At 43.4% G+C, this 26,722-nt stretch overlaps 2 protein-coding genes across 6 annotated transcripts in view; one reads left to right on the forward strand and one right to left on the reverse strand.

Annotated features, from left to right (window-relative positions):
* The window catches only part of SNX24 (sorting nexin 24), a 191,014-nt gene extending 176,937 nt beyond the window's left edge, over positions 1-14,077 (forward strand). The window contains exons 9-10 of one of the 4 annotated variants that reach the window (XM_078003871.1): positions 503-571; positions 13,708-13,738. In XM_078003871.1, coding sequence (XP_077859997.1) covers positions 503-533 — 31 coding nt within the window. In that variant the 3' untranslated portion in view covers positions 534-571; positions 13,708-13,738. Of the gene's footprint in view, positions 1-502; positions 572-13,707 lie in introns of those variants that run through there. The other 3 variants (XM_078003870.1, XM_015140644.3, XM_078003868.1) reach the window with 3 other exon arrangements.
* Positions 52-26,643, reverse strand: PPIC (peptidylprolyl isomerase C). 2 transcript variants are annotated; one of them, XM_078003880.1, is made up of 5 exons: positions 26,443-26,643; positions 16,748-16,861; positions 15,910-16,003; positions 12,895-13,079; positions 52-235 (listed from the first exon to the last, which is right to left on the reverse strand). In XM_078003880.1, the coding sequence occupies exons 1-5, from the start codon at positions 26,557-26,559 to the stop codon at positions 209-211; spliced, it is 537 nt and encodes a 178-aa protein (XP_077860006.1). In that variant the 5' UTR covers positions 26,560-26,643; the 3' UTR covers positions 52-208.
* Positions 26,644-26,722: the final 79 nt, after the last annotated feature.

Here is a 26,722-nt window from a genome sequence, read left to right on the forward strand (position 1 = left end):
TTGTATCTGTCTACACACACACACACATATGCACACACAAAACCTCTCACACATTCACATAGATGTTTATTTCTAATATCATAAGAGGAGGAGGAGAAATTAGAACCCTTGTAACTGTACATTGCTTGTGGAAGTGTGAAATGGTTGCAGCCTCTGTGGGAAATGGTATAACTTCTTCAAAAAATTAGGCATTGAATTGCTATGTGATTCAGCACTTCCACTTCTGGATATATACCTAAAAGAAGAAAGCAGGGACTCAAACAGCTATTTGTATAATGGTTTGGCTGTGTCCCCAACCAAATCTCATCTTGAATTGATCGTAGTTCCCATAATGACCGCAGGTCGTCGGAGGGACCTGCTGGGAGGTAATTGACTCATGGGGGCAGTTACCCCCATGCTGCTGTTCTTATGATAGTGAGTGAGTTCTCATGAGATCCGATGGTTTTATAAGGGTCTTTTCCCCCTTTTGCTTGGCACCTCTCCTTCCTGCCATCATGTGAAGAAGGATGTGTTTGCTTCCCCTTCTGCCATGATTGTAAGTTTCCTGAGGCCTCCCCAGCCATGTGGAACTGTGAGTCAATTAAACTTCTTTCCTTTATAAATTACTCAGTCTTGGGCAGTCCTTTATAGAAATGTGAGAACGGACTAATACATTTATCCATGTTCATAGCATATATTCATAGTAGCCAAAAGGTGGAAACAACCCAAGTGTCCAGTGATGGAAGAATGTATGAAAAGGAAATTCTGACACATGCTGCAACATAGATGAACCTTGAAGACATTCAGAGACATAAGCCAGTCACAAAAAAGCAAATACTGTATGATTCCATTTCTATGAAGTATCTAGAATAGTCAAATTTATAGAGACAGAAAGTGGAACTTTGGTTGACAGAGGCTGGGGGAAAAGAGGATATGGGGAATTAGTGTTTAATAGGTTTCAGCTGGGGAAGATGAAAACGTTCTGGAGCTGGACGGTGGTGATTGTTGCTTAACAAGGTAATGTACTTAATGCCATAGTATTATACACTAAAAATGGTTAAAATAAATTTTATGTCATGTATATCTTACCACAGTAAGAACAATAAAGGCTTTTGAATGAGTGCAGGCTCAGAGAGTAAGGGTGTAGTGATCAAGTAACACTGTCTGTCATGGGGTGCAGGAGAGCTTTTGGCACACATACCAGTTAGTGGTCTCACATCCCTGGCAACCTCTACAATCCTAAAACAGTAGTTCTAAACCAGAGATTTGCATCAGAATCAGTTGGGATTCTGAATCAATAAATCTGGCCAGAGACCTGTCCTTGGGTAGTTAAAAACACCACCGAGTTGACTCTGGTACACACCTGTATTAGTGACCACCAATTGAGGGAGATGGTTTATGACCTACCCTTTAGCCATCTCCTTGAATTATTTATTGACTTTTGTAAGTCCTTCAGAATCCAGTACCAAGAGAACATCTGTTCAACACTTGGGGGTGTTATATGAGGCCACAGAAAGAGACTCTGCAGAAGCAGGAAGGACAAATTTGGGTAGTGGTCTCAATAGATGCCCTATACATAATTGGGAAGTTGTATATTCATTCATTCACTCGTTTGTTCAATGAAATGCATTTGGGTTCCCCCACTGGATTAAGGCACTGTGTTAATTACCTAAAGAATACAGATGTAATCCTTGCTTTCTGGAATTGTTGGTCATTTACTAGGAAGGGTTTTTTCATCTTAATGAATTGGACATAAAGTTCAGTGATTAAGGCTATTTTCCTCCAGTCTCTCTGCTCCTTGCAAGTAATCATTTTCATTTTGGCTTTGTTTTGGTTTTTATTCTTGATGATAATTACAGATTTTGAATTCAGCAGATTTTGAAACCAGGGAAGTAGCAGGCACTAACTCAAAACCAAAATGTCTGCAACGTTTGTTTTCTGTCTGTGCAGATACATAGTGACAGACTGGATTCTGATGAGGGCGAAGGGGCATCTATTTTTGTGTGATGGGAAGGAGGGCATATTATATATGTTAAGTCATTGGAATACACCTAATTTACTAGAAAAAAAATTTGTGTCCTAAGAGTGTGATTGTAAATCTGGTCTATAGAATGTGAACCATTTTCTGTCTTCATTACACTTAACAGTAGTTACAGTGACATCATTGGTGTCCCTAGCTACAATATTCTACGTCATTTAGATACTCCTATGTACTCCTATGTACTGAGTTTCTACTGGATGTCATATGTTGTTGGACTAGGGTTTTGCATATTTTATCACGTTAAGTTCTTTACGGAGTAGTTTTTAGTGCCCCATTTTATTGAAGAAGAAATTGAAGATCAGAGCCATTAATAAAAATAGTAGCTAACATGAATGAAGACTAGTTTAGGGGCCAAGAGGCACTGGGCTAAATCGTGTTCATGGGCTATCTCATTGAAGCTTCACAACATCTTTAAAGATGTGTGTATTCTTATTCCACATTATAGTGAGAAAAAGGAAGCTTAGAGAAGTGAAATAACTTGACCAAGGATACCAGTTAATAAGGGATCTGGATTTGAATCTTTCATCTACAGAGCTTGGGCGAATCCACTCCCTAATCAGCCTCACAATAGAATTGTATTTATGTGTTTTTTTTGGAGACGGGGTCTCCCGCTGTCACCCAGGCCGGAGTACAGTGTCATGATCTCGGCTCACTACAGTCTCCACCTCCTGGAAACAAGCAATCATCCCACCTCAGCATACAAAGTAGCTGGGACTACAGGCACATGCCACTACGCCCAGCTAAGAGAGAGAGAGAGAGACAGATCTTATGATATATATAATATACATATATATCTTAGTATTTTCTGTAGAGACAGGGTTTCACCATGTTGCCCAGGCTAGTCTTGAACTCCTGGGCTCAAGCAATCCTCCCATCTCAGCCTCCCAAAGTGCTGGGATTATAGTTGTGTGGCCTATGTGCAATTCCGAACCAGACATGAATGCTTAAGTCAGAACTAGTATTGCAATAGCTGCTAATATTTCCACAATGTTATAAATTGCAAAGTGCTTTCCAATCTCACTTGATTAAACAAAGCTCCGTGCTAACAGCAGCCTCCTCCCAGGGCTCTCTGATTTCATTTTTACTGCAGTCCATTCTTGACACAATAACCAAGGTGATCTTTTTAAAATGTTGATCAGATCACATCACTTTCTTGCTCAAAGTTCTCCAGTAGATTCCATTCCCACTAAGAAAAACATTTAAATTTCTGCTGCCCTCTCTAAATTCTTCCTACATTCTTCCTACAGGTGCTCACTGGCAACAGTGGCCTTTCAGTTCCTAGAACATGCCAACCTTGGTCTCTCCACAAGACCTTTGGACCTACCAGTCTCTGCCTGAAACCCTTTTCATCCCTCTTCAAAAGCTGGCTCATTCTTACCCATTAGGTACCAGCTTAAATGTCACCTTTTCAAAGAGTTCCTCTTCAGTCACCCATCTAAAGTAGCACCCTAGGCCCCACTCCAAACCATTATTCTATTGTTACTTCCTTCAGAGCTGCTATGACCATCTGAAGTTATCCTGTTTATTTGTGTACTTGTTACTGCCTTTCTCCTTCAAAGAATGTGAACTCCATCAGAGCAGGGGTAGCATCTGACTTGTGGACGGTTTCTCCAGTGCGAGACCCAGAGCCAGTGTTAAGAACAACTGTTGAATGGGTGAGGGGATGGCAGCCTATGTTCTGGCCCCCAGTTCAGTGCTGGCTGCAAATTCTGTAGCAGGGGTTTCAGAACTGTGCTTTGAGTAAATGACCTTGAAATCAGGACCAGCTAACATCTTCCCAGATTCCAATTGTGATTTGTTACGTCCTCCTTGTTCTGAAAACTAACTGTCTATAGTTTGCTCACCAGTCTGACACAGAGTGGTTAATGGATTATGTAACTACATATTTGGATGATCTCTTAAATGTGTATTCTTTTTACAAATACCTAAGCTAATTCAGTGATTACAAACCATAGCTTTGTGACACCCCAGGGCAGTGGTTTTCAAAGTGTGGACTCTGGGGCCGGGCGCGGTGGCTCAAGCCTGTAATCCCAGCACTTTGGGAGGCCGAGACGGGCAGATCACGAGGTCAGGAGATTGAGACCATCCTGGCTAACACGGTGAAACCCCATCTCTACTAAAAATACAAAAAACTAGCCGGGCGAGGTGGCTGGCGCCTGTAGTCCCAGCTACTCGGGAGGCTGAGGCAGGAGAATGGCGTAAACCCGGGAGGCGGAGCTTGCAGTGAGCTGCCATCCAGTCACTGCACTCCAGGCTGGATGACAGAGCAAGACTCCGTCTCAAAAAAAAAAAAAATAAGTGTGGACTCTGAACCAGTAGCATCAGCATCACCCAAGAACTTTGTACAACTTTTCATGCCCTATCCCAGACTTGCTGAATCAGGCAGTCTGGAAATCTGACTAACCCTCCGGGTGATTCTGATGCACCATAAAGTTTGAGAACCACAGTCCTGAGGCACTTCAAATTATTTTCATGTTGTGCATTTTAAAATGTTCGATTTCTTTTTAATTAGAAAAAAACAAACAAAAAAACACCTCAATACTTCTAGAAGGAGCAGGCACAAAATCAAACAATGCCAGCATGGCTACTGCAAGAGGCTGGTGACTTTGTAGTGGGGGTTTCAGACATGAGCCACCCTTTAAAGCAACAGTCCAGTGCTCAGCAACTCAAGCAAATATCAAGATGATTGGACAAAATAAGTACGGTATTTTAAATGTAATAAAAAATAAAAGATACCATTCACTTAGAAATTGTCATCTTTTACACGAACTTTCATACCTAGTATAGTAACTTTTCTTCATCACAGCAGGCAACATGGTGTTTTTCTAAAACCTTGGTATCTTTCCAAATTCGACCTTGGTAAACTAGAATCCTTGCCCTTATGAAACTTACAGAATAATGTGATATTGGCTGGATAAATACTTGAACAATTGTAATTATAAAGTATGTGTTAAGTGTTATTAAGGAAAAAAAGAGGTTTACTTGTACATAGGTAAGATACCTAGATTTGGGCAGGCCAGGGCCCTTCTCTGAGATAGTGACACTGAAGTTGAGACCTAAAGAATATAGGAGTAATTAGCCAGGAAAAGCAAAGGAGAAAGGGAAGGGTGTTGCAGGGACATCAGCAAGTTACAAAGCCCCAAATCAGAATACAGCTTCAGTCAAGGTCCTGAAGGAAAGTCAGTGAGCCTGGAGGATAACGAGGGGCTGAAGCCAGCAGAGAGCACCTCGCACAAGGCTTGGAGCCAATTCAGGAGTTCTGAAGTCTTTGTAAGACAGGCTATGCTTCAAGCAGACATGGTTAAATCAAGTCTGGAGTTTCTCTGCTCCAGGCTGACCAGTTCTTCCTCCTTTACCCTGGACATTTTGTCAGAGTGCAGCTCCTGGTGTCCAGAAAAGGCACCAGAAGCAGGCTTGTCCTTTAAGACCAGAGAAGAAAAAGGGTCATTTTCATATAGAGATATCTGGATCCTGGAAATAGATGCAGGATATCTATAACAGGACATAATGTTACCACCTCGGACAGAAGGCGACTGTAGTTTTAACAGCGCTTTGAAGGCCCACCGTGCTCCAGGAAGGAAGTCCTTCACATGCTCTGAAAAGTTAATGGGGGTGGAAGGGTACCTGACTGCTAATAAAACTTTAAAAGTGGGTGATAGAAGGGGTTTTGGTAAGTTGGGTCCTCCAAATCCTCCAAATCTGTGAATCCTCTGCATCCTAATCTAACTAGGGTGGGAATTTTTTTTTTTTTTTTTTTTTTTTTGAGACTGAGTCTTACTCTGTTGCCCAGGCTGGAGTGCAGTGGCATAATCTCGGCTCACTGCAACCTCCACCTCCTGGGTTCAAGTGATTCTCCTGCCTCAGCCTCTCGAGTAGCTGGGACTACAGGTGCCCACCACCATGCCCAGCTAATTTTTGTATTTTCAGTAGAGATGGGGTTTCACCATATTGGCCAGGCTGGTCTCAAACTCCTGACCTTGTGATCCGCCTGACTCGGCCTCCCAAAGTGCTGGGACTACAGGCATGAGCCACAGCGCCCGGCCTAGGGTGGGATTTTAAAATTAATTTTGTATTAACTCTTACTATTTGTCAGATGGTCTTTTTTTCTGACTTGATTCCTGGTACTAGTCACTCCAATTCTGCATCAATGCCAGTTGTTTTTCCACCACTCTAGAATGTCAGTAACACTAGCAAACCTTGGAGGAACTTATGTTATATCACACCTAAAACTTACTCTTGGCCAAAATCTTAAATCCACAAGATGAATTACAGACTTAAGTAAAAGCCGTTATGTACTTAATGGCACCACAATTTTCCATTACAAATACTGTTTTTAATTCTTCCTTAATTTGAAAAAAAAAAAAAAAAAAACAGTGGTTGAGGGGGCTTTGAATTTCTAAGCTTTCTAGATCAAAGATTTCTTCAGCTCTCTGGATTATAGGAATGTTGAAAAACAAAAACAAATCATTTTCCTGCTGTAAAATCCTTGCCATGTTTTTGTCTTTATGTAATTCAAAACGGCTGAACTGAGAAATGAGGTTGGTGAGTCCTGTTCAAAACCTAAAAATTCATCAGAAATAAAGTAATTGATAATTCCGAAAGTGTCATTCCAACTAATTGACCCAAAAGTAAATTGTACTGAACCCTTATTTGATGATCCAGAAAATTGCTAAAGAGCACTTATAAGAGAACAAAATAAATTATGGCTAAGAATACCAAAATATTTTAAAGTGTTGATTAAAGTGATTCAAGACTAAATTATAATAATTTGGGCTTGGTGGTGGTGTCCAGTGTAAATTTTCCTCTGATTCCACATCCGCCCACAACTATAAATGTTTCTTTTTAGTAACGTGATCTGCAAAACAGTGAACTATTTATTTCAAAAGCTTTTGCAGAAAACATTAGACTATAAAAAGTAACATTTCCTATTTTCATAGTCATCAGTTTGCTCATGGTTTCTGTATGAGGCCTGACCCTTGGTGTACAAGAAATAAACTGTTTTTAGCAGGGGTATGTCCTTAGCTCTTGGTCATCTGGCATGATAGATAACATGATAATTTACCACTGGTGCACTAGTGGGCTCAGAATTTCAGCACTTCCCAAATGAAGCACTTTTTGCCTTGTCACTAGAGAGAAGTCATGTATGCTCACAGTAGTGGAAAACCTAGATGGCATGTGTGGTGTAAAGCGCATGTCCTTCTGCATGGGGGAGAGTGCTGGCTATGTGCTCTTGGACACTGAGATGTAAAGCACTTTTGCATATACAAGAGGTCATTTGTTTCCGATTTTTCCTCCATGTTATCTTCATTTAAAATTAAAAAGAATTGTTTTCTTTTTCTAATTATTAAAAAGAAATGCACGCTAGAGAAAAATTAAAAACCAAAAAAAGTAAAAATATAGTTTAAAAATCCCACCATTTGCATTTACTTATGTGAATTTGCATTTTGTTGCATTTGCTTTATGAGAATGTGTTTACATAATTGAGATCATGCTGCATACAGAATTTCTGCTTTTTCTTTAAAACAATCATTTTCTCATGTTACTCAGTTCTCTAACATCAGTCTTAATGAATGCATACTATTCTATTATGGGATGTGTGCTTTACAACCATTTTGGGACATTGAAGTTGCTCCCAGTATTTTGCTATCATAAATATTCTGCAATTCACATCTTTACACATAAAAAATTTTCAGTATTGCTATATTTGGTAAAGACTTTAGGTTGCAAGTCAAAGGAAATCAGTTTGCCTTGGCTTAAGAAAAAGGAAAATGTATTAGTTTACAGAGCGAAAAGCTAAGTGTGGATTAGCTTTGGGCACAGCTGGACACAGCAGCTAAATGATGTTTTCGGAACCTTTCTGTCTTCTGGGCCACTTCTTTCTGTGCTGACTTCGCTCTTAGGCCTGTTCCTTTATATTCTCTTTCAGAAAGACGGCAGCTCTTTCCCAATCATTCCGGAAATCCAATGATGGCTCATTCACATGACTGAGGTCCAGCACCTAGGTCTGAGCCAGTCACTGGAGCCAGGGCAAGGGAATGTTCTGGATGGCCAACAGGACAGCCCTGCTCCCTGTCCCACCTCCCTTGCTCTGTTCATCTGGCCCCTTTGCTGTTTCCTGAACCCACCCAGCCTGCCCATCACTGATGACCACTGTTCTTGTCCCCTCTGCCTTCACACAGTTCCCCCACTGTCCCCACGGCTTGGTGCTCCCTCACTTCCTTCAGCCCCCACTGACCACCCCTTCACTGTCTATTCGCTTTCCCTGACTTCACTGACTTATTGCTCCCTGATGTTGTGTTATATATTCATGTAGTATAATTTGTCACTTTCACAGGAACCACAAGGGGTGACACTATTTGTTTGCAGCTCTATCCCAGCCTATATTATTGATAATATTTATCAAGTGAGTTAATTAATGAGTCTGCCAGGCCAGGTGTGTACCCATCTGTAGGCTCAGCCCACCCTAAGGACTAGAGCTAGGTGAGGGAAGGATGTGATTTCTCAAAAGAAAAATAAGAAATTGGGCAGCCATCACCAGAGCAAGCAGACTAAATGCTGGGCTGACTGAAACACTCATGTCCCTTACAATTTTGGATCACTTTCTAAAGCCAATCCCAGGAGTGAGAAATTCCAAGGTTATGAATGTTTGGGTTTCCTGATAAGGACTGCTTCCACTTTTAGCCCCCCTATAAAAATTCTCCTTATAGCAGATAAAATAATAATTCTTAGACACAGATCACATCATGCCCCTCCCCAACTTCAAACAGATAACCTTTCCGTGTACCATGACCAAAGACACACCTTGGCACCCAGGCCCAAACTGGTCCAGTTTCAGCCTCACCTGTGACCGCACCCCCATCCCGCTCCCCTTTTCGCACCAGGCCCTAACACACTGGTTTTCTCTTCTGCCCTGGAATTCCCTCATCCTTATCTTGGGACCTTCATATTTTCTCTTCCTTCCTCCTGGAAGGCCCTTCTTGCTGCTTCCTACCTTTCCTTCAGGCCTTAGCACAAATGCCATCCCTCAAGAGGCCCAAGAGAACCAAGAGGGCCCCAAGAGGCCTTGCACTCCAACAATGCTTCTCTCCCAGCCTCTCCAGCAGACATGGAGAGATATATATATATATATATTTTCACAGCACTCATCACCCTGTGTACTTGTTTCCTTGTTTATTCTCTGTCTTCCCCCACTAGACTGTAAGCCCCATGAGGCCCTGTTCTGTCCATTGTTGTATCCTCAAAAGTCAAACTGGTACCTGGCAGATCAAAGACCCTCAAAAAGTATTTGTTGGAAAAAAATTAACAAATTGCTGTCCAAGAGTGTTGTAGCAATTTGCGAATCAGCAGTGGGAATACTCAATTCATCTCTCATTGAGGCAATTTTCTTAGAATACAACTCGAGATGGATCCTCACTGCATGAGTCCTGGATGAGAAGCAATGGCACTGTTTTCTAACAGACAACACTTCCCATCTGAACAGAGATCAAGGACACTCTATTATAGCCAGGTATGTTATGACAAGGCCCCAGTAGAATTTCACTTTCCCATTAGTTATTTTTTTAAAAAAGGATAGGGTCTTGCTATGTTGCCCAGGCTGGAGTGCAGTGGCAATTCACAGGTATGATCCCACTACTGACCAGCACAGAAGTTTTGACCTGCTCTGTTTCCAGCCTGGTCCAGTTCACCCCTCCTTAGGCAACCTGGTGGTCCCATGCTCCCCGGTGGCCACCATATTGATGCCAAACAGTACAGATACCCAATCAGTATAGCTCACTATAGCCCTGAATTCCTGGGCTTCAGCAGTCATCCCACCTCAGCCTCTTCAGTAGCTGGGACTGCAGACATGTGCCACCACACCTGGCCTCATCTAGTTTAAATATAGCCTGAGTGGGTGGTGGTGGTGGTGGTGTTGTTTGAGACAGGGTCTCACTCTGTTGCCTGGGGCAATCACAGCTCACTGCAGCCTTGACCTCCTGGACTCAAGCGATCCTCCCACCTCAGCCTCCTGAGTAACTGGAACTATAGATGTGCACCAACATGACCAGCTAATTTTGGTTTTTGTAGAGACAGGGTCTCACTGTTGTTGCCCAGGCTGGTCTCAAACTCCTGGGCTCGAGCAATTCTCCTGTGTCAGCCTCCCAAAGTGCTGGGATTACAGGCGTGAGCCACCATCCCCAGACCTTATAGCCTGAGTCTTAATCCCCTTATGTAAGTAATAAAAAATATTCCTATTGCAACTGGGCTCAAGATAACTTTCTAAAAATGTTACACTGAATAACAATAAGTAAATAATCAGCTTAAGTATATGAGATGTGGATGGGCATAATTTCTGAGTTATCTAATTGTGTTTATAGTTTGATTTATAAAATCTTTCTAATCTGTTCATTGTTAATGCTAAGTGTATTTTTGTATATTTTTTAAAGAACTTTACATTTTTAAGAAGTATTGCAAAAAGAGTTGATCTATGTAAAAAAGTATTTAATATAAAGAACAGCAAAGCACCTTTTTGTTAGGAAGAAATCCCTATGACATATCTCAGATTACACTAGTCAGATTTCCCTTTACCTGAATTTCTGTTTGGATACAAAATAATAAACTCAATATCCTCATCTGTTTCAGACAAATCTTCAGCATTACCCAATATGGGGATCATAATGAATTCAGAAAAAAACATTATTGCATTAAAAAAATAGCCAATTCAAAGTTTTTTTACTTTAAAAATAGTACCACTTGAGGAAGTGTATATATTTAAGTTGAAAGTCCCTAAGCAGTTGGTTTACTAAAGTTCAAGCAAACTAAAGGCTGATGGTTTGATTTTTATAACTTTCCTGTGATCTGGGATAGAAAATAGAAAGTAAAAAAGGAAAAAAACAAAACAAAGCAAATAATTGAAAGACACCACACACACACACATACACACACACACACACACACACACACACACACACACACACCCCGCCAAAGCGTATCCTTGTTTTCTGCCAGTTGTGTCACCAGTCAGCGACCTCAACCACAAAAGGCGTTTTCACATCTATCTTGCCACTGTTGACAATTGAGCAGTTGGTGAGTGGACGGTCATGCCCATCAGTTGCTTGGAGCTCTATGGAGTGCACCACTGTCTGGTGAGGGAAAAGTAGACACGTGGTTTAATTCTGACCAGCAGCTATAGCAATCCAAAGGTTAAACCAAAGCCAACTCCAAAAGCCCAAGTGGGAAGGAAATAAGGTTGGTTTGTTTGTTTTTTATGACTACTAAGATCACGCACGCTAACTGTAGAAAACTTAGAATATTTAGAAAATATAAACATAACATAATAAAATTCACCCATGACCTTCTTACTCAGAGACCACACTGGTATATTTCCTCACTTCTTTTTAAATACGCATTTTATATTCTAAAAAAGTAGATATTTTTGTAAACACCCAGCTCTAGTAAAAGGCATTTCCATTCACCTGGTTAACAGTTAACATGAAGTCTGAGTCAGTTTCAGCTCCATGCTATAATAGGTCTTCACATGTATGGGCCAGAAAGCAGATTCAGAAATGGACCTAGTTCTAGGTTTGTCCATTTAAAGGTGACCCAAGTCATTAACCTATAAGTTGAGCCCAATACTAATGTAACCAGCCCCCTACACTGCTGTGAATGCGCCTTTCTCTACCCTGGAAGGCTTCACAAGCCCAGCAGTACCGTAGTTCACACTGAAGGAAGTTAGGACTGGTCGAGGACCAAGAAAGTAGGTTTTTGGTGGGTTTCGCAAATAGCCTTGAGGCTACTAGCTCAGTTCCCAAACTTGTGTTGGATAGAATCAGAAGAGCAGTTAGTTGTGAAGGAACTGCGGTGAGCAAGACTGGTTTATTTACATTTGGATGAGGGAGGCAGAATAAGTCACATGGAAACAAAATAAAATGAAACTTAGAAGAGGGCAAGGGAGACAAGGATGGTCCAGGCCTGGGGTGGGCAGACTTTACAGTAACCAGTTTAGGAGCTGAGAGAGCTACTTTAGGCATCCGTGAGGCAGAAATGTTGAAAAACAGAGGGAAGGAGGGTGTTACGAAGTGTTTCTATGGGTTGTGAATTGGACTGCTTTGACATTCTTTGAGACCCAACAGTATAGATTCAAATTCTCTTCGATAATCTTTAGTTGCTGTACCATGTCTCTGTGAATGTAACCTGGGTGTCTGAGCTGAACCAGATGGGATTCTGGGGTTGTTTTGTTTTGCTTTGTTTTTAACTATTTTTAATTCTGGTAAGAAACACATAACATAAAATGTGCCATCTTACTCATTTGTAAGTGCACAGTGCAGTGGTGTTGAGTATATTTACACTGTTGTGCAACAAATATCCAGAATTTTTCATCTTGCAAAACTGAAAGCCTTATTAAATACAACATCCCATTTACCCCTATCCCCAGCCCCTGGCAACTACCATTCTACTTTCTGTTTCTATCAATGTGACCACTTTAGATATTTTATATAAATGAAATCATACAGTATTTGTCTTCCTATGACTGGTTTATTTCACTTAGCATAATGTCCTCAGAATATCTTTCCTTTTGAAGACTGAATAATATCCCATTGTGTGTATATATGGGGTCCTGGTATATTTTGGTTCCATTAAAAAGGGCTTTACATTTATATCAAGTAGTAAAATAAATCAACTTAAGTCCTTAATTTCTCCTTGTCAAGTCCCTAGCTGCTGCACCAATGACCCTAATAATTAAAATGCCATACCATATATAATTTATTCCCCTTTGAAGAGGCCAGTCAGCTATATAATGGATCTCTAACAAGCATATTTTAAGATTAAAATAAATTATTGAAAGTACTCTCAATAAAAATATGAAGCTTTGAAAGGAAAAAAGTGTATCAATTTACCATCCCATCGATGACTTTTCCAAATACCACATGTTTGCCGTCCAACCAGGTGGGCTTGGTCAAGGTGATAAAGAACTGAGAGCCATTGGTGTCAGGCCCAGCATTGGCCATACTGACCCACCCAATGCCATAGTGCTTCAGCTTGAAGTTCTCATCTGGAAATGTCTCACCATAGATGCTCACACCTGAGACAAAACAAGGAAGAGAGTCAACAGATGTCTTCCAAAAGTCAACTCTTCAAAGGGTTCATAAGGCCTTAGAGGAATCAGTTATTGGAACCCTATAGGAGGTAGGGATGGGGAATACATGTTCAAACATAAGGAGAAGTGAAGGAGGGAATAAAATTAACTCCTTAAGGAAGCAGGGCACTAGGGCCTAAAATGAACAAAGAAAGCCTTAAATATGGCACAAGATGGCGGGATGCTCTCTGGCCTCAAACCAAGGGCCAAACCTTGATCAAGCAGGACCATGATTTCGCTCTGAAGTGAGAAGGAACTGAAGGTCAGGAAAACATCCTAAAGCCAGATGAAAAGGTGTGTGAGCCATCCTAGTGGCTGTGTACCTGTTTCCTGAGGCTGAAAGCTCAGGACAGTCCTGTGACTTATCCAGGATTGGGTGTTACTCAGCACCCAACCAGGATGCACCAAGCATTCAATATACACCCACAGTGAATTCTCATAACAGCCCTGAAGAGTAGGTATTCTCTGTCCTGTTTTACAGTGGAAAACAGAGGTTACAAAACTTGAAAACAGCAGAGCAGAATTTGAACATCTGACTTTCTGACTCTAAAGCTGGTGTTTTTTCTTGCCTCAGCACCAAGAACAATAGCAGCTGATCTGGAAGTTGTTGGTCCCAGCAACTTCAGGACCCATCAGGACCCAGAGGATGATGGCAATTGGGAGCACCCAGTGGTCAGCCTTGAACAGGAGAACCAAAGCAAGGCAGGAGGTCTGGAGTTCTAGCAAAGCAGCAGGCAGAGTGGAAGACCTTTATCCACAAACCATGAGAAGGATCTGACCATCCTCCAACACCTCAAGGGTCTGCCAGGCCCATCTCCCCTTCTGCAGGGCCCCTTATCTGTCAGTTGCCAACTTCAAAATTCTGATTCAGTTAGAAAACCCAGAAGTAGGCTGGGAGCAGTGGCTCATGACTGTAATCCCAGCACTTTGGGAGGCCGAGGCGGGTGGATCACAACATTAGGAGACCGAGACCATCCTGGCTAACATGGTGAAACCCCGTCTCTACTAAAAATACAAAAAAAAATCAGCCAGGCTTGGTGGTGGGTGCCTGCAATCCCAGCTACTTGGGAGGTTGAGGCAGGAGAATCGCTTGAACCTGGGAGGCAGAGGTTGTAATGAGCCAAGATCATGCCATTGCACTTCAGCCTGGGTGACAGAGTGAGACTGTGTCTCAAAAGAAAAAAAAAAAAAAAGCCCAGAAGTGGATATAAGCCAAGCAATTTATAACTGGTTGGTCAGTGACACTTGAAGTGGCCTTGTAGGAGAGTGCTCCTACAGAAGGGTCTAGGCTATATTTAAATTGCCCAAAACATCGTCTCCAAAATTCAGAGAATTTTAAGGCAAGACACACACTGGGCGGGGAAAGTAGTGAGAAAAAAAAAGGTAGCAGAGAAGAGGGCAGAGTGAAGCTCAGTCACCATTCCTGGCGGCACCATTCCTATGGCAGGAAGGTGAGATGCCAGCACCAAGGGCACGGGCACGGGCACCAGTGCTGCAGGGTTTTCCAGTGAGATCCACAAGCATCCTCAGCAAATCCCATTGCCTGGGGTAACCTAAATGCCTTCCTCCACTCCAGTCTACATTCCCATACCTCTCAGCATTTTTGTAAGAACTAAAAATAATCTTCACAAAGTGCCTGGCAAATCAAAGCACCTAATAGCAGTCATTTTTTTGTTATAAATGAACCATTGCAATAAACATAAAATTAGAAATAGTGCTTGAAAATGTCCTGTTGCTTTAAAAATAGACAACAAATATCCACCCAAACCAGTATTTGTTGAATTAAAAATCTTAAATCTAAAGTAAATTTAAACTCTTTGGAGTTACATATATAGTGTATGTTAAAGAAAAGAACTCACTATACTTTTAAGAGAAAACAGTATATGGAGCTGGATAGCTATAATCCTCAATGAGAAACAATAAGCCGAAGGAGATTTGAAACTCTCTAAATTTAACTATTTCTACTTTATTGAACTCCAACTTTGTTTATAAGAGTCAGTTCGCATTACAATTCTCACAACTCAGCTATTACTTTAACTTTAAAACATTATTAGTTCCCAGCTTTGTCCAAAGGACAGCAAATAGTAAGCTTGGGTCCTGACAAAGCCACCACCCTGTAAACTCAGACACTGGATTCAGTCCTCCTGTTCCCAAGTTACCTAAGTAGAATTTGCTTTCTCCAACCCATCATTTTAGAACAGAAAAAAGAAAACACAGAGCCAAGAGTGTGAGTCACTTTTTTGCAGGTTAAACCTTAAAAGTTCTCTTGGACTTGTTTTTTGGTTTTGTTTTTTGTCAATATGATGAAAGATTTTGAAAGAAGGAAGAAAGTGCACTGTGACCCTGCTGCTAACTCTAGTCTCACCCTCCTGGTGTGAGGCCCGTTTTCTACCTGCAATGCCCACCTCTGTAGCGCGCTGCCATCCCAGGGGAATGCAGCTTCACGTTCCACAACTTTTCCTTCCTACGGAAGATATTTTTCTGTATGGCTACCGACTAGTAGTCTGGTATTTTAATAACTGCAAAATGAATACAGCTCGATTATGGAAAGACAATAAACACCAAAACAATCCTGCTTAAAATGAGGACGCCTCCCTCATACCTGTCGAGATGCTGCTAGAGATGAGTCCCCCAAACTCCATGCTTCTTAAAGAGGTAGAGTCGTCTTTACAACTGTGTTCCTTAGCTCTGGATTTCAATGGACTGGGTTCATATACTGGCTTAATCTTAGGTTTCGGTTTGGTAAATGGGAAAGGAAAAAATGCAAAGACATTACCCCCAGTGCCATCTCCAGCGGTGATGTCACCTCCTTGAATCATGAAATCCTTGATGACACGATGAAACTTGCTTCCTTTATATCCATATCCTTTCTAAAGAGATTATTTCAGTTGAATAACAAGTAACAGAGGCCATACTAAAAGATAAACTCAGTGTTGATCTAGAAAGGACAAACTGAGAAAATTAAATAAAATGTCTACAGAACTTGATTATGTCCCAGCTATGGTTTACTGAGAGAAATTTATCATTAGCTGACCAAAAAATAAATATGTAAGTAAAGTATTAATGTGAATAAGTTAAAAGAGAGCAAACCATATTTTCTTTTCTTTTTTTTTGAGAAGGAGTCTCTCTGTGTCGCCCAGGCTGGAGTGCAGTGGCACAATCTCGGCTCACTGCAAGCTCCGCCCCTAGGGTTCAAGCCATTCTCCTGCCTCAGCCTCCCGAGTAGCTGGGACTACAGGCACCTGCCACCACGCCCGGCTAATTTTTTTTTATTTTTTATTTTTAGTAGAGACGAGGTTTCACCATGTTAGCCAGGACGGTCTCGATCTCCTGACCTCGTGATCTGCCCGCCTCGGCCTCCCAAAGTGCTGAGATTACAGGCGTGAGCCACCGCGCCCGGCCCCTTATTTTCACTTGATGATTATTTTCTCCGAATTTCCAGAAGCCTAAGGTCACTGAGTGCCCAGATAATACATATTTTATTGGAAAATAAAGTCAAATGTGGTAAGGTTCATCTGAGATACTAACTGAATACTTATTTTCTCAGAAGACATCTTTATATTTGTCTTAAAAGAAAGAAGATCCAGTTGAAAGGAAATAAAACTGAGACATACCTCTCCTGTTGCTAGAGCAACAAAATTTTCTACCGTCTTGGGCACAACTTTTCCAAAGAGGCCAATCACAATTCTGCCAACATCTCTGTCTCCAATCCTCACATCAAAGAAAACCTGTGTGCAGTGGAAAGGCAAAGTGGAAGGTTATAAGGTGGAAAAGCACAAATATAAGGTAAGCCAAAATTAAAATCTGAGAATTGATCCACATACAAAAGCCCTGCCCATCAGTATTTTATAAAGGAGCATGACATCAATTAAAGGTACTTTAAAACTATTGCGTGGGTGCATCTCACTCACAAATATTCATTCAACAAACATTAACCACCACCCATGGGCCTGGCACTGTACCAGGTATTGAGTTTAAAGGCTGACTCAATTCTGTCAGGGTTGGCCAATGAAGTCTTCAGTAATTCTTCTCTTCCCATACCCCAGAGAAACACTGCTGCTACTTCCCATTTCCTGGCTTTATGGATGAAGATTAGAATAGAAAATGTTGCTCTCTTAGAAAGTAATGCTCTCTAATCTTGGCAGGACCAAAAAAAAAAAAAAAAAAAGATTGTGAGGGAACAGGCTAACCATCCAATTTTTTTTTTTTTTTTTTTTTTTTGTAATTTCAAACAGTCCTAAATTTGCAGTGAATTCTCAACAGATGTCTGCCATCCAGGAGATGATGAAAATGATGAAACACAGCAGTCCTTCAAAAGGCCTGCCATTCATGTCCAAGCACAGTAAAGCACCAGGGCCCCAGCTTTCCAAAGGACAGCAGACATTAAGCTTGGGTCCTGACAAAGCCATCACCCTGTAAACTCAGACACTGAATTCAGTCCTTTTGTTCCCAAGTTACCCAGGTAGAATTTGCTTTCCCTAACCCAATATTTCAGAACAGAAAAAAGAAAACACATAGCCAGAAGTGAATGTGGGTCCTCTTTTTGCAGGTAAAACCATACAGGTTCTCTTGGACTTGTTTTAAACTGTCTCATCTGAAACAACATTATATGCATTTTGCTTCACAAATCACTGTGCTAAGATGATTCTGACATAGAACGCTTGAAAAGGCCACAGAGTCGAAGGGCATTCTATTAGCGCGTTTAGATTATATGAACCAATTTACTGTTTGAATGGGTAAAAAAAGACATTCAAGAGATGGCTTTAAAAAATATAAGAAGGGTTGTCAAGGAAAAAAGATGTCTTACAGTTTAGAAAAATCACTAAGTAAAGACTGTCAAGCTTCTGCTCAAGACAAGAGCTTCTGCCAATACATCAGCACGTCTGTCACAGGGTGATGTGATATTTAGTGTTCCATGTGGCATTTTACAATTTTTACATGGCCAAAGCAGCTAAACTTTTATTATTACTTATATAGAAGAGCTTTAGAGAATGCATGAAGGGCCCTGCCCTTGAGATGGAGCAGTGTATTAAAGCAGTGCCATTCAGCATGGCTTGGGATAGGAGGCAGCTTCAACACACCCATGAGCCAGGTCAGTGCAGAGCTGGCTTCTGCCAGAAGCAGTTTCTCCAAAGGGATTTGCAAGCCAAGGTGTAAATTCAATAACCAGCAATAACGAAGCAACACCAGGAAGCCAGAGATGAAACCTTAAAGAAACATTGTACAACACACTAGAAGAGCCTTCCAGACTTTATTTTTTAAATTATACTTTATGTTCTAGGGTACATGTGCACAACGTGCAGGTTTGTTACATATGTATACATGTGCCATGTTGGTGTGCTGCACCCATTAACTCGTCATTTACATTAGGTATATCTCCTAATGTTATCCCTCCCCCGTCCCCACCCCACAACAGGCCCCGGGGTGTGATGTTCCCCTTCCTGTGTCCAAGTGATCTCATTGTTCAATTCCCACTTATGAGTGAGAACATGCGGTGTTTGGTTTTCTGCTCTTGCAATAGTTTGGTGAGAATGATGGTTTCCAGCTGCATCCATGTCCCTGCAAAGGACATGAACTCATCCTTTTTAATGGCTGCATAGTATTCCATGGTGGATATGTGCCACATTTTCTTCATCCAATCTATCATTGATGGACATTTGGGTTGGATCCAAGTCTTTCCTAACGTGAATAATGCTGCAATAAACATACGTGTACATGTGTCTTTATAGTAGCATGATTTATAATTGGGTATATACCCAGTAATGGGATCGCTGGGTCAAATGGTATTTCTAGATCTAGATCCTTGAGGATCTAGACTGTCTTCCACAATGGTTGACCTAATTTACACTCCCACCAACAGTGTAAAAGCGTTCTTATTTCTCCACATCCTCTCCAGCATCTGTTGTTTCCTAACTTTTTAATGATCACCAGTCTAACTGGTGTGGAGATGGTATCTCATTGTAGTTTTGATTTGCATTTCTCTGATGACCAGTGATGATGAGCATTTTTTCATGTGTCTGTTGGCTGCATAAATGTCTTCTTTTGAGAAGGTCTGTTCATATCCTTTGCCCACTCTTTGATGGGATTGTTTTTTTCTTGTAAATTTGTTTAAGTTCTTTGTAGATTCTGGGTATTAGCCCTTTGTCAGATGGGTAGATTGCAGAAATTTTCTCCCATTCTGTAGGTTGCCTGTTCACTTTGATGGTAGTTTCTTTTGCTGTGCAGAAGCTCTTTAGTTTAATTAGATCCCATTTGTCAATTTTGGCTTTTGTTGCCATTGCTTTTGGTATTTTAGTCATGAAGTCCTTGCCCATGCCTATGTCCTGAATGGTATTGCCTAGGTTTTCTTCTAGGGTTTTTGTGGTTTTAGGTCTAACATTTAAGTCTTTAATCCATCTTGAATTAATTTTTTATAACGTGTAAGGAAGCCGGGCACAGTGGCTCAAGCCTGTAATCCCAGCACTTTGGGAGGCCAAGACGGGTGGATCACAAGGTCAGGAGATCGAGACCATCCTGGCTAACCCGGTGAAACCCGGTCTCTACTAAAAAATACAAAAACTAGCCGGGCGAGGTTGCGGGTGCCTGTAGTCCCAGCTACTCGGGAGGCTGAGGCAGGAGAATGGCGTAAACCCGGGAGGCGGAGCTTGCAATGAGCTGAGATCCGGCCACTGGACTCCAGCCTGGGCGACAGAGTGAGACTCTGTCTCAAAACAAAACAAAACAAAACAAAACAAAACAAAACAAAACAAAAAAAAAAAACGTGTAAGGAAGGGATCCAGTTCAGCTTTCTACATATGGCTAGCCAGTTTTTCCAGCACCCATTTATTAAATAGGAAATCCTTTCCCCATTTCTTGTTTTTGTCTGGTTTGTCAAAGATCAGATGGTTGTAGATGTATGGTATTATTTATCAGGGCTCTGTTCTGTTCCATTGGTCTACGTCTCTGTTTTGGTACCAGTATCATGCTGTTTTGGTTACTGTAGCCTTGTAGTATAGTTTGAAGTCAGGTAGCGTGATGCCTCCAGCTTTGTTCTTTTGGCTTAGGATTGTCTTGGCAATGCAGGCTCTTTTTTGGTTCCATATGAACTTTAAAGTAGTTTTTTCCAATTCTGTGAAGAAAATCATTGGTAGCTTAATGGGGATGGCATTGAATCTATACGTTACCTTGGGCCAGTATGGCCATTTCCACGATATTGATTCTTCCTATCCATGAGCATGCAATGTTCTTCCATTTGTTTGTGTCCTCTTTTATTTCGTTGAGCAGTAGTTTGTAGTTCTCCTTGAAGAGGTCCTTCACATCCCTTGTAAGTTGGATTCCTAGGTATTTTATTCTCTTTGAAGCAACTGTGAATGGGAGTTCACTCATGATTTGGCTCTCTGTTTGTCTTTTATTGGTGTATAAGAATGCTTGTGATTTTTGCACATTGATTTTGTATCCTGAGACTTTGCTGAAGTTGCTTATCAGCTTAAGGAGATTTTGGGCTGAGACGCTGGAGTTTTCTAAATATACAATCATGTCATCTGCAAACAGGGACAATTTGACTTGATCTTTTCCTAATCGAATATCCTTTATTTCTTTCTCCTGCCTGATTGCCCTGGCTAGAACTTCCAACACTATGTTGAATAGGACTTTTAAAATAAAGAAGAGAAAACAAAACCTGTGAATGTTTAGGAAGGAAGGGAGTAAGATCTGGGAGAGCAACATGAGCAGATGAACAAAAAGTACCTGTCACCCAACATAACTCTTCAGCAAAAATCACATTTTTTTACACATAGCCTAGCACATGTATTATTATAATTTTTTCTCCAAATCAAAATATCCTTCAGCTTCATGAGTGAGCATGAGAACACACAGCAGGTTTTCCCAACTCTAATGGAAAGGATAAAATCAAATCTTATTTTGTCAACAAGTATTTATGCAAGGTTACATAAAAGGCAATGTGAAGGCACAAACTGTGTAAGAGAGTCCCTATCCTAAGGCAGTTTAAAATAAAGAGATAGGATAGGCAAACCCATAACCACAGTACAGGGCAGTGTGTGACAAATGCCCCCCAAACACTGTACGCCTAGGCCTGCAGGACAGTGAGGCTAAGGAGGAAGGCTTGAAGGGAGGCAGGCCTGGGAGGAGGGGAGTCATCTCCCCAAACAAGGATGGGGGTGAGCCCTGTCTGGCAGACTTCTTTCTGGAACCAATGCATCTAGGCAGGAAATGTAGCCTGTGTGCAGAGAAGCAAAGCTGCCCTTCTGACCACAACTAGGGGTTAGAGTGGGTGGGGGGCCAGGAAAGAAGCTGCCCACCAGTTCCAGAAGGCAGAGGAGAGATGCCAGCCTAAGCATGAGTTTTGTTAGGCAACAGAGAGAAGAGAAAGAATAGGGTCAAGCGAGGCTCTGTGAATGTTACTCATATGGGGAGAGAAAGAGAATCTGCAGGCTTTTACACCAGTTCAAGAATAAGGTCATAATGGTCTGCACTGGGGTGGTGAAGGAAGGAATGTATGAGGGAGACGGAAAAGACATTTATTTATTTACTTATTTACTCAGACCGAATCTCATTCTGTCACCCAGGCTGGAGTGCAGTGGCACAATCTTGGCTCACTGCAACCCCTGTCTCCCAGGTTCAAGTGACTCTTGTGCCTCAGCCTCCTGAGTAACTGGGATTACAGGTGTGCACCACCACACCCGGCTACTTTTTGTATTTTTAGTAGAGACGGTTTCACCATATTGGCCAGGCTGGGTCTTGAACTCCTGACCTTAAGTGATCTGCCCACCTTGGCCTCCCAAAGTGCTGGGATTACAGGCATGAGCCACAGCGCCCAGCCAGGAGAGGCGTTTAAACAAAGGGGCAGAAACTGGAGGAGGAGCAGGAAGGAAGAGGGAAGGAAACAAACATGACTTAGTGGTGGTCTCAGTGTGGGTAACCCACATCATCTTATATAATTCATCCTCACCACACCCGGGAAAGGTGGGACAGGAACTATTATCACTAATTTACAAATCAGAAAAGTGGAATGAGGGCGGTTACGTGATTTACCAAGATTTCCCGACTATGTGTGTGACAGCCCAGGTTTCAAGGCTGCCTCTCGCTAAACTGGTTTTTGTTAATAGGGCTCTCCCAGTTTAGCCAGGGAGACCCTAAGGAGCAGAAACAGTGTTTTGAGCTCCCTGGGGGCCAGCTAAAGGTCAGCAGAAGGAGGCAGTCAAATGTTAAATGGTTCAATGTCAAATGATACTCAAGGAGAACCTGGGCACACACATTCCTAGACAGGAGGTGAGACAGCTGCCAGCAAACGCTCTCACTCTAAACCCTCTCACCACTAGATTCATCTTCGATGTTGCTGAGTGCCTCTGGGAACAAGGCCCAGTGCTGGGCCAGGGGTGGGCTGGGGCTACAAAGCTCCTACCCTCAAGGAGCTTCAGTCCAACAGAAAACACATACATGAATGCTATAATATAATGAGAAGTCCGATTTTATAAGATAAGTACAGATGAGGTGTCATGGTAAGGGGTGGTGATTATCTGTGGAGATCAGTGTGGGCTTCCTGGGAAAGGTGATATTGGATTCCATGCTAGACTTTGGGGGTGGGCACCTCAGTCACTTGTTTTTTCCCTCAAGGCTGCCCTTGAAAGTCATTTGGAAATTACACAGCATTGGAGGTGGGAGGAGGTAGAGGAAAAGGGAGGAGGCACTCACACAGCCTGGCCCAAACCCCTGTGGAATTAATCCTGATTCCATTTCCAAAGTAACTAGGGAACACACCCAGTACATGAGCCGTGATGTGGAAGAAACTGTTCTCAAATGCAGCTCCACTACTCAATGGCCATGGAACCTTCAGCAAATTAAACTCTGAACTTCCTTTCTTCATCTGTAAAATAAATGATTCATGTCTGCGCTGTCACACTAGGATTCAGAAGATAAACACAAATAACACTAACAAGTGACTTCTGCAATCAGGGACTATGGACTATGTGCTTTACCTGCTGCTATGGTTTAGATGTTTGATCCCAGTGTTGGAGGTGGGGCCTAATGTGAGGTGTTTGAGTCATGGGCGTAGATCCCTCATGAAAGGCTTGGTGCCATCTCAGAATTGAGTGGGTTCTCACTTTGTTAGTTCCCATGAGAACTGGTTTTAAAAGGAAGCTGACACCACACCCCTCAGCTTCCTCTCTCACCACGTGATCTGCACATGCCTGTTCCCTACCATCTTCCGCCACGAGTGGAAGCAGTCTGAGGCTGTCACCAGATGCCGAAACTTGAATCTTCCAGCTGACAGAATCGTGAGCTAAATAAACCTTTTTTCTTCATAAATTGCCCAGCCTCAAGTATTCTTTTATAGCAACACAAATGGACTAAGACATCTGCTTTACCTCATCTAATGCGCAAAGCCCTCCCAGGTAGGGATGATTTCTATCTCCATTTGACAGAGGAGGAAACGGAGCTGTGGACACTAGATAACTTGTCCAAGGCCATCTAGCCACAGCCTCCTGGCCACTACATGCTAATGTGCTTGCAAGCTGTAATATGTGTACAGCTGGAAGGATGGTGGCATTATTTCACACACTCCTGATGCCGGATCCTGCACAGATCCCATGGCATTCAAAAATATAGGTCAGCAAATATAATTCTGTGGATTTGGAGTCCAATGAGCCAGAGCCCCCACCTGAGCCTCTATGGCTGGGGCAGGAAGCTGCCAGGCTGGCCAAGCAGTAGGATGTGTGGACGAAGTTAATGCCACTAATGGGCCATGTGGGCAGAATAGCACCTCACACCTCTCTTATTTACAGATTCTTATTTTTAAATGAAACCACAGGTAAACAAAAACACTGCTGGGGAAAACAATATACTAGAGCAATGGCCAATTAATGTACTTGCCTGCACTCAGAGAAATTATTTTGAACATCATTTCCCAATAGATTCAGTTGTCTTTAGAAGTTCATGAAAAAGTAATTTCACAGAGCAGATTTGTTTAAGACGCACCTACACAATTAGCTTTCAGAACTTAATGACAAATTCGGTAGGGGGAAAAAATGACATGTTAAGTAACAATTCTGAGAGTAGGGTACATGCAAACTCTCCCTCAGTGACAGTGTCACCGACAAGGGTTTAGGATGCTCAAACCCTTCCCCTTCTGCAGCCACCAGCTTCCTCCTCTCTTGGCTCCATCTTCCAGTGGTTCCCAGCCCATGCTGCCTGCACATCAGAATCACCGAAAGCTTCTAAACGATAGGATACTGAGCCCCACCCATACAGATTGTGATTGACTTGCTCTGTGGCGGGTCTCTGCATCAGCAGGTTTAAAAAGTTTCCCAGGTGAAACTTGTTCCCAAATATTACAGGGGATGTACTTACACTAAAAACATTTATTCACTGTTAATCTGAAATTCACATCTAACTGGGCTTCCTGTATCTTATTTGGCAAACCTATTCCTCCTATTCCCTCTCCCTCACCCCACTTTCTAAACCGTCAGCAACTCCTGTTAGTTATCCCTCCAAAATCTGTTTCAAGTCCTTTCCTTGCTCCCCATTTCAATGATTACCACCCTAATCCAAGCCACCATCTGGACTCTGGCATGGTGCCCTGAATGACCTCCCAGTTCACTCTCCACTGAGTGACCACATAAATTTCTCAAGAGTATATACTGAGATCATGCCATTCTTGAACTCCTGACATTCGTGATCCACCCACCTCGGCCTCCCAAAGTGCTGGGATTACAGGCGTGAGCCACCGCGCCCGGTCGAAATCATGCCATTCTTATGCTTAAAACCCTTCAGTGGCTCTGACTGCAGAATAAGACTTCAAATTTTAAGAAAAATTGTCTCAATACCCGCACGCCTACCTGCAGCCTCTAAGGCCCTGTGTGATCCCGCTGCTGCTCACGCCTCCAACCTCATCTCAAGTCACCTCTCATGCTGTGCTGAAGCCACACCATCCTCTCCACATCCTCTGAATGCAGGGAGGGCTTTCCTGTTGGAGGACCTACGCACATGCAGTTCCCTTTGCCTCCTAAATCTTCCCTGCGCTGGTTTTTCTCATTTTTCAGATATTTTAAAATGTCACCCAACGTATATTGAAGTTTATTTCCTCTAACATTTCATAATTGTGCGAATTTTATGTTTATGGCTTTATCTCCAGAGACCCTATTCAGCTCTGTGGCCTTGCACAAATCATTTCCCAAAGTTAGATACGCCTACAAGATCAAGAGGCTGGGAGTGAGATCAGAGCTTCTCAAAACCATCAGGCTGTTTATCAACCCCGCCCACAGCGTGGCATGTCCTTTCTGCGACACCAGATGCTGAGCTGGACCTCCTCCTCCCCACCCCTAGTCTTCCCCGTCCTCAGGTGGCGCCTGCTGTAGAGCATGTAAGTATTCTAGTCCCTGATTAGTATCGTTTCCACTGACAAACCCCAGACTGATGAAGACCACTTTCAGCTGCAGCCCGCCCCTCCGGCTTCAGTTTCCAAGACACTATTGCCAGTGGGTTTTCTAGAAGTGGTGATCACGGGCACCAAATTATCCCCTCCCTCTCCCTGCACTCTCCCATTATCGTCTACCCTTGGTTAAATATGCTGAAAAAAGAACTGAAGTGGAGTTAAGCACGAGGAAGCCTTAAAGACGCACTTTGTGGCAGCCCTCCGCCCCCGTCCCCCGCCGTGGAGGCCGCCCCAGGTCTACAGGTGCCGCCTTCGCCCGGCCTGGCGTAGCCCACAGCCGGGGCCACCTGCCCGCCGAAGTTGAAGGCGCACCTCCCCTTCCCGGGAGAGGACGACGGTTCCCCAAAAGAGGCGGAGGGTAGTCTCTCATCTGAACGAGGCGCTTTAACGCCTGCCCGAAGCCACCGCGGCCACAGTGGAGACCACGCGGCGGGCGGGCGGCTGCAAGCCCTGGACTCCGAGTGCCTCTCCTTTGCGGGTCCCGTCCCCACCGCATTCCTCTCGCTCCGCTCCCGAGCCCAGGCCACGCCGAAGGAAGTACTTGGGCAGTCTCCTTCCTGGAGAACTGGCCAGCCGGTTCCGGAAGCCTCTCCTACCCACAAGCTGATCTCCTCGGACCACCGACCCGGGACAAGAAGTCCAAGCAGCCTGCGGCGGGGGCAGGCTGGCCTCAGCCCAGCTCCCCCAGGGTCTCCCTGGGAGCGCCGGCCTCCCCGCACGCGAGCAGTCCCCTCCCACCCAGCCCGGCGGCCGCCTCCAGTCCCCCAGAGCCCGGGAAGCCTCCTCCTCGCCCGCCCTGACACCGAGGTCCCAGTATCCAAAGCGCCCCCAGGGCCCCGCCCGCAACAGGGGAAGTTGCTGCCCGCCGCTCTCGGTCACCTTGGCTGTCACAGAGGGGCCTCGCTTGCGGAAGCCCCCGGCCCCCGAAGAAGACACAAGCGCGCCGAGCCCCACGCAAAGCAAGAGAGGTAGCAGCAGCCGAGGACCCGGGCCCATGGTGAGCGGTGGCAGCGGCGCTACCGGCACGGGCGCGGCCACTGGCTCCGGGACCGCTGACGGGACTCCCGGCCGGCTGCGCCTGCGCGCTCCCAGTTGCGGGGGATGGGGATGGGGCAGTCCGGGAAGGGCGGGGACCCGGGGCGCGTTCCTCCCAAGTTCA

Source organism: Macaca mulatta, chromosome 6 (assembly GCF_049350105.2).
Source record: "Macaca mulatta isolate MMU2019108-1 chromosome 6, T2T-MMU8v2.0, whole genome shotgun sequence".
NCBI classification, from domain to species: domain Eukaryota; kingdom Metazoa; phylum Chordata; class Mammalia; order Primates; family Cercopithecidae; genus Macaca; species Macaca mulatta.

Bases quoted from the DNA above. Each gene is read 5' to 3' on its own strand.
- PPIC (XM_078003880.1), bottom strand. From the start codon at position 26,559: ATGGGCCCGGGTCCTCGGCTGCTGCTACCTCTCTTGCTTTGCGTGGGG. The intron at 16,862-26,442 runs GTGACCGAGAGC...CACTGCACACAG, and splicing joins GCCCCTCTGTGACAGCCAAG to GTTTTCTTTGATGTGAGGAT. The intron at 13,080-15,909 runs GTAATGTCTTTG...GTTTTGTCTCAG, and splicing joins CGCTGGAGATGGCACTGGGG to GTGTGAGCATCTATGGTGAG.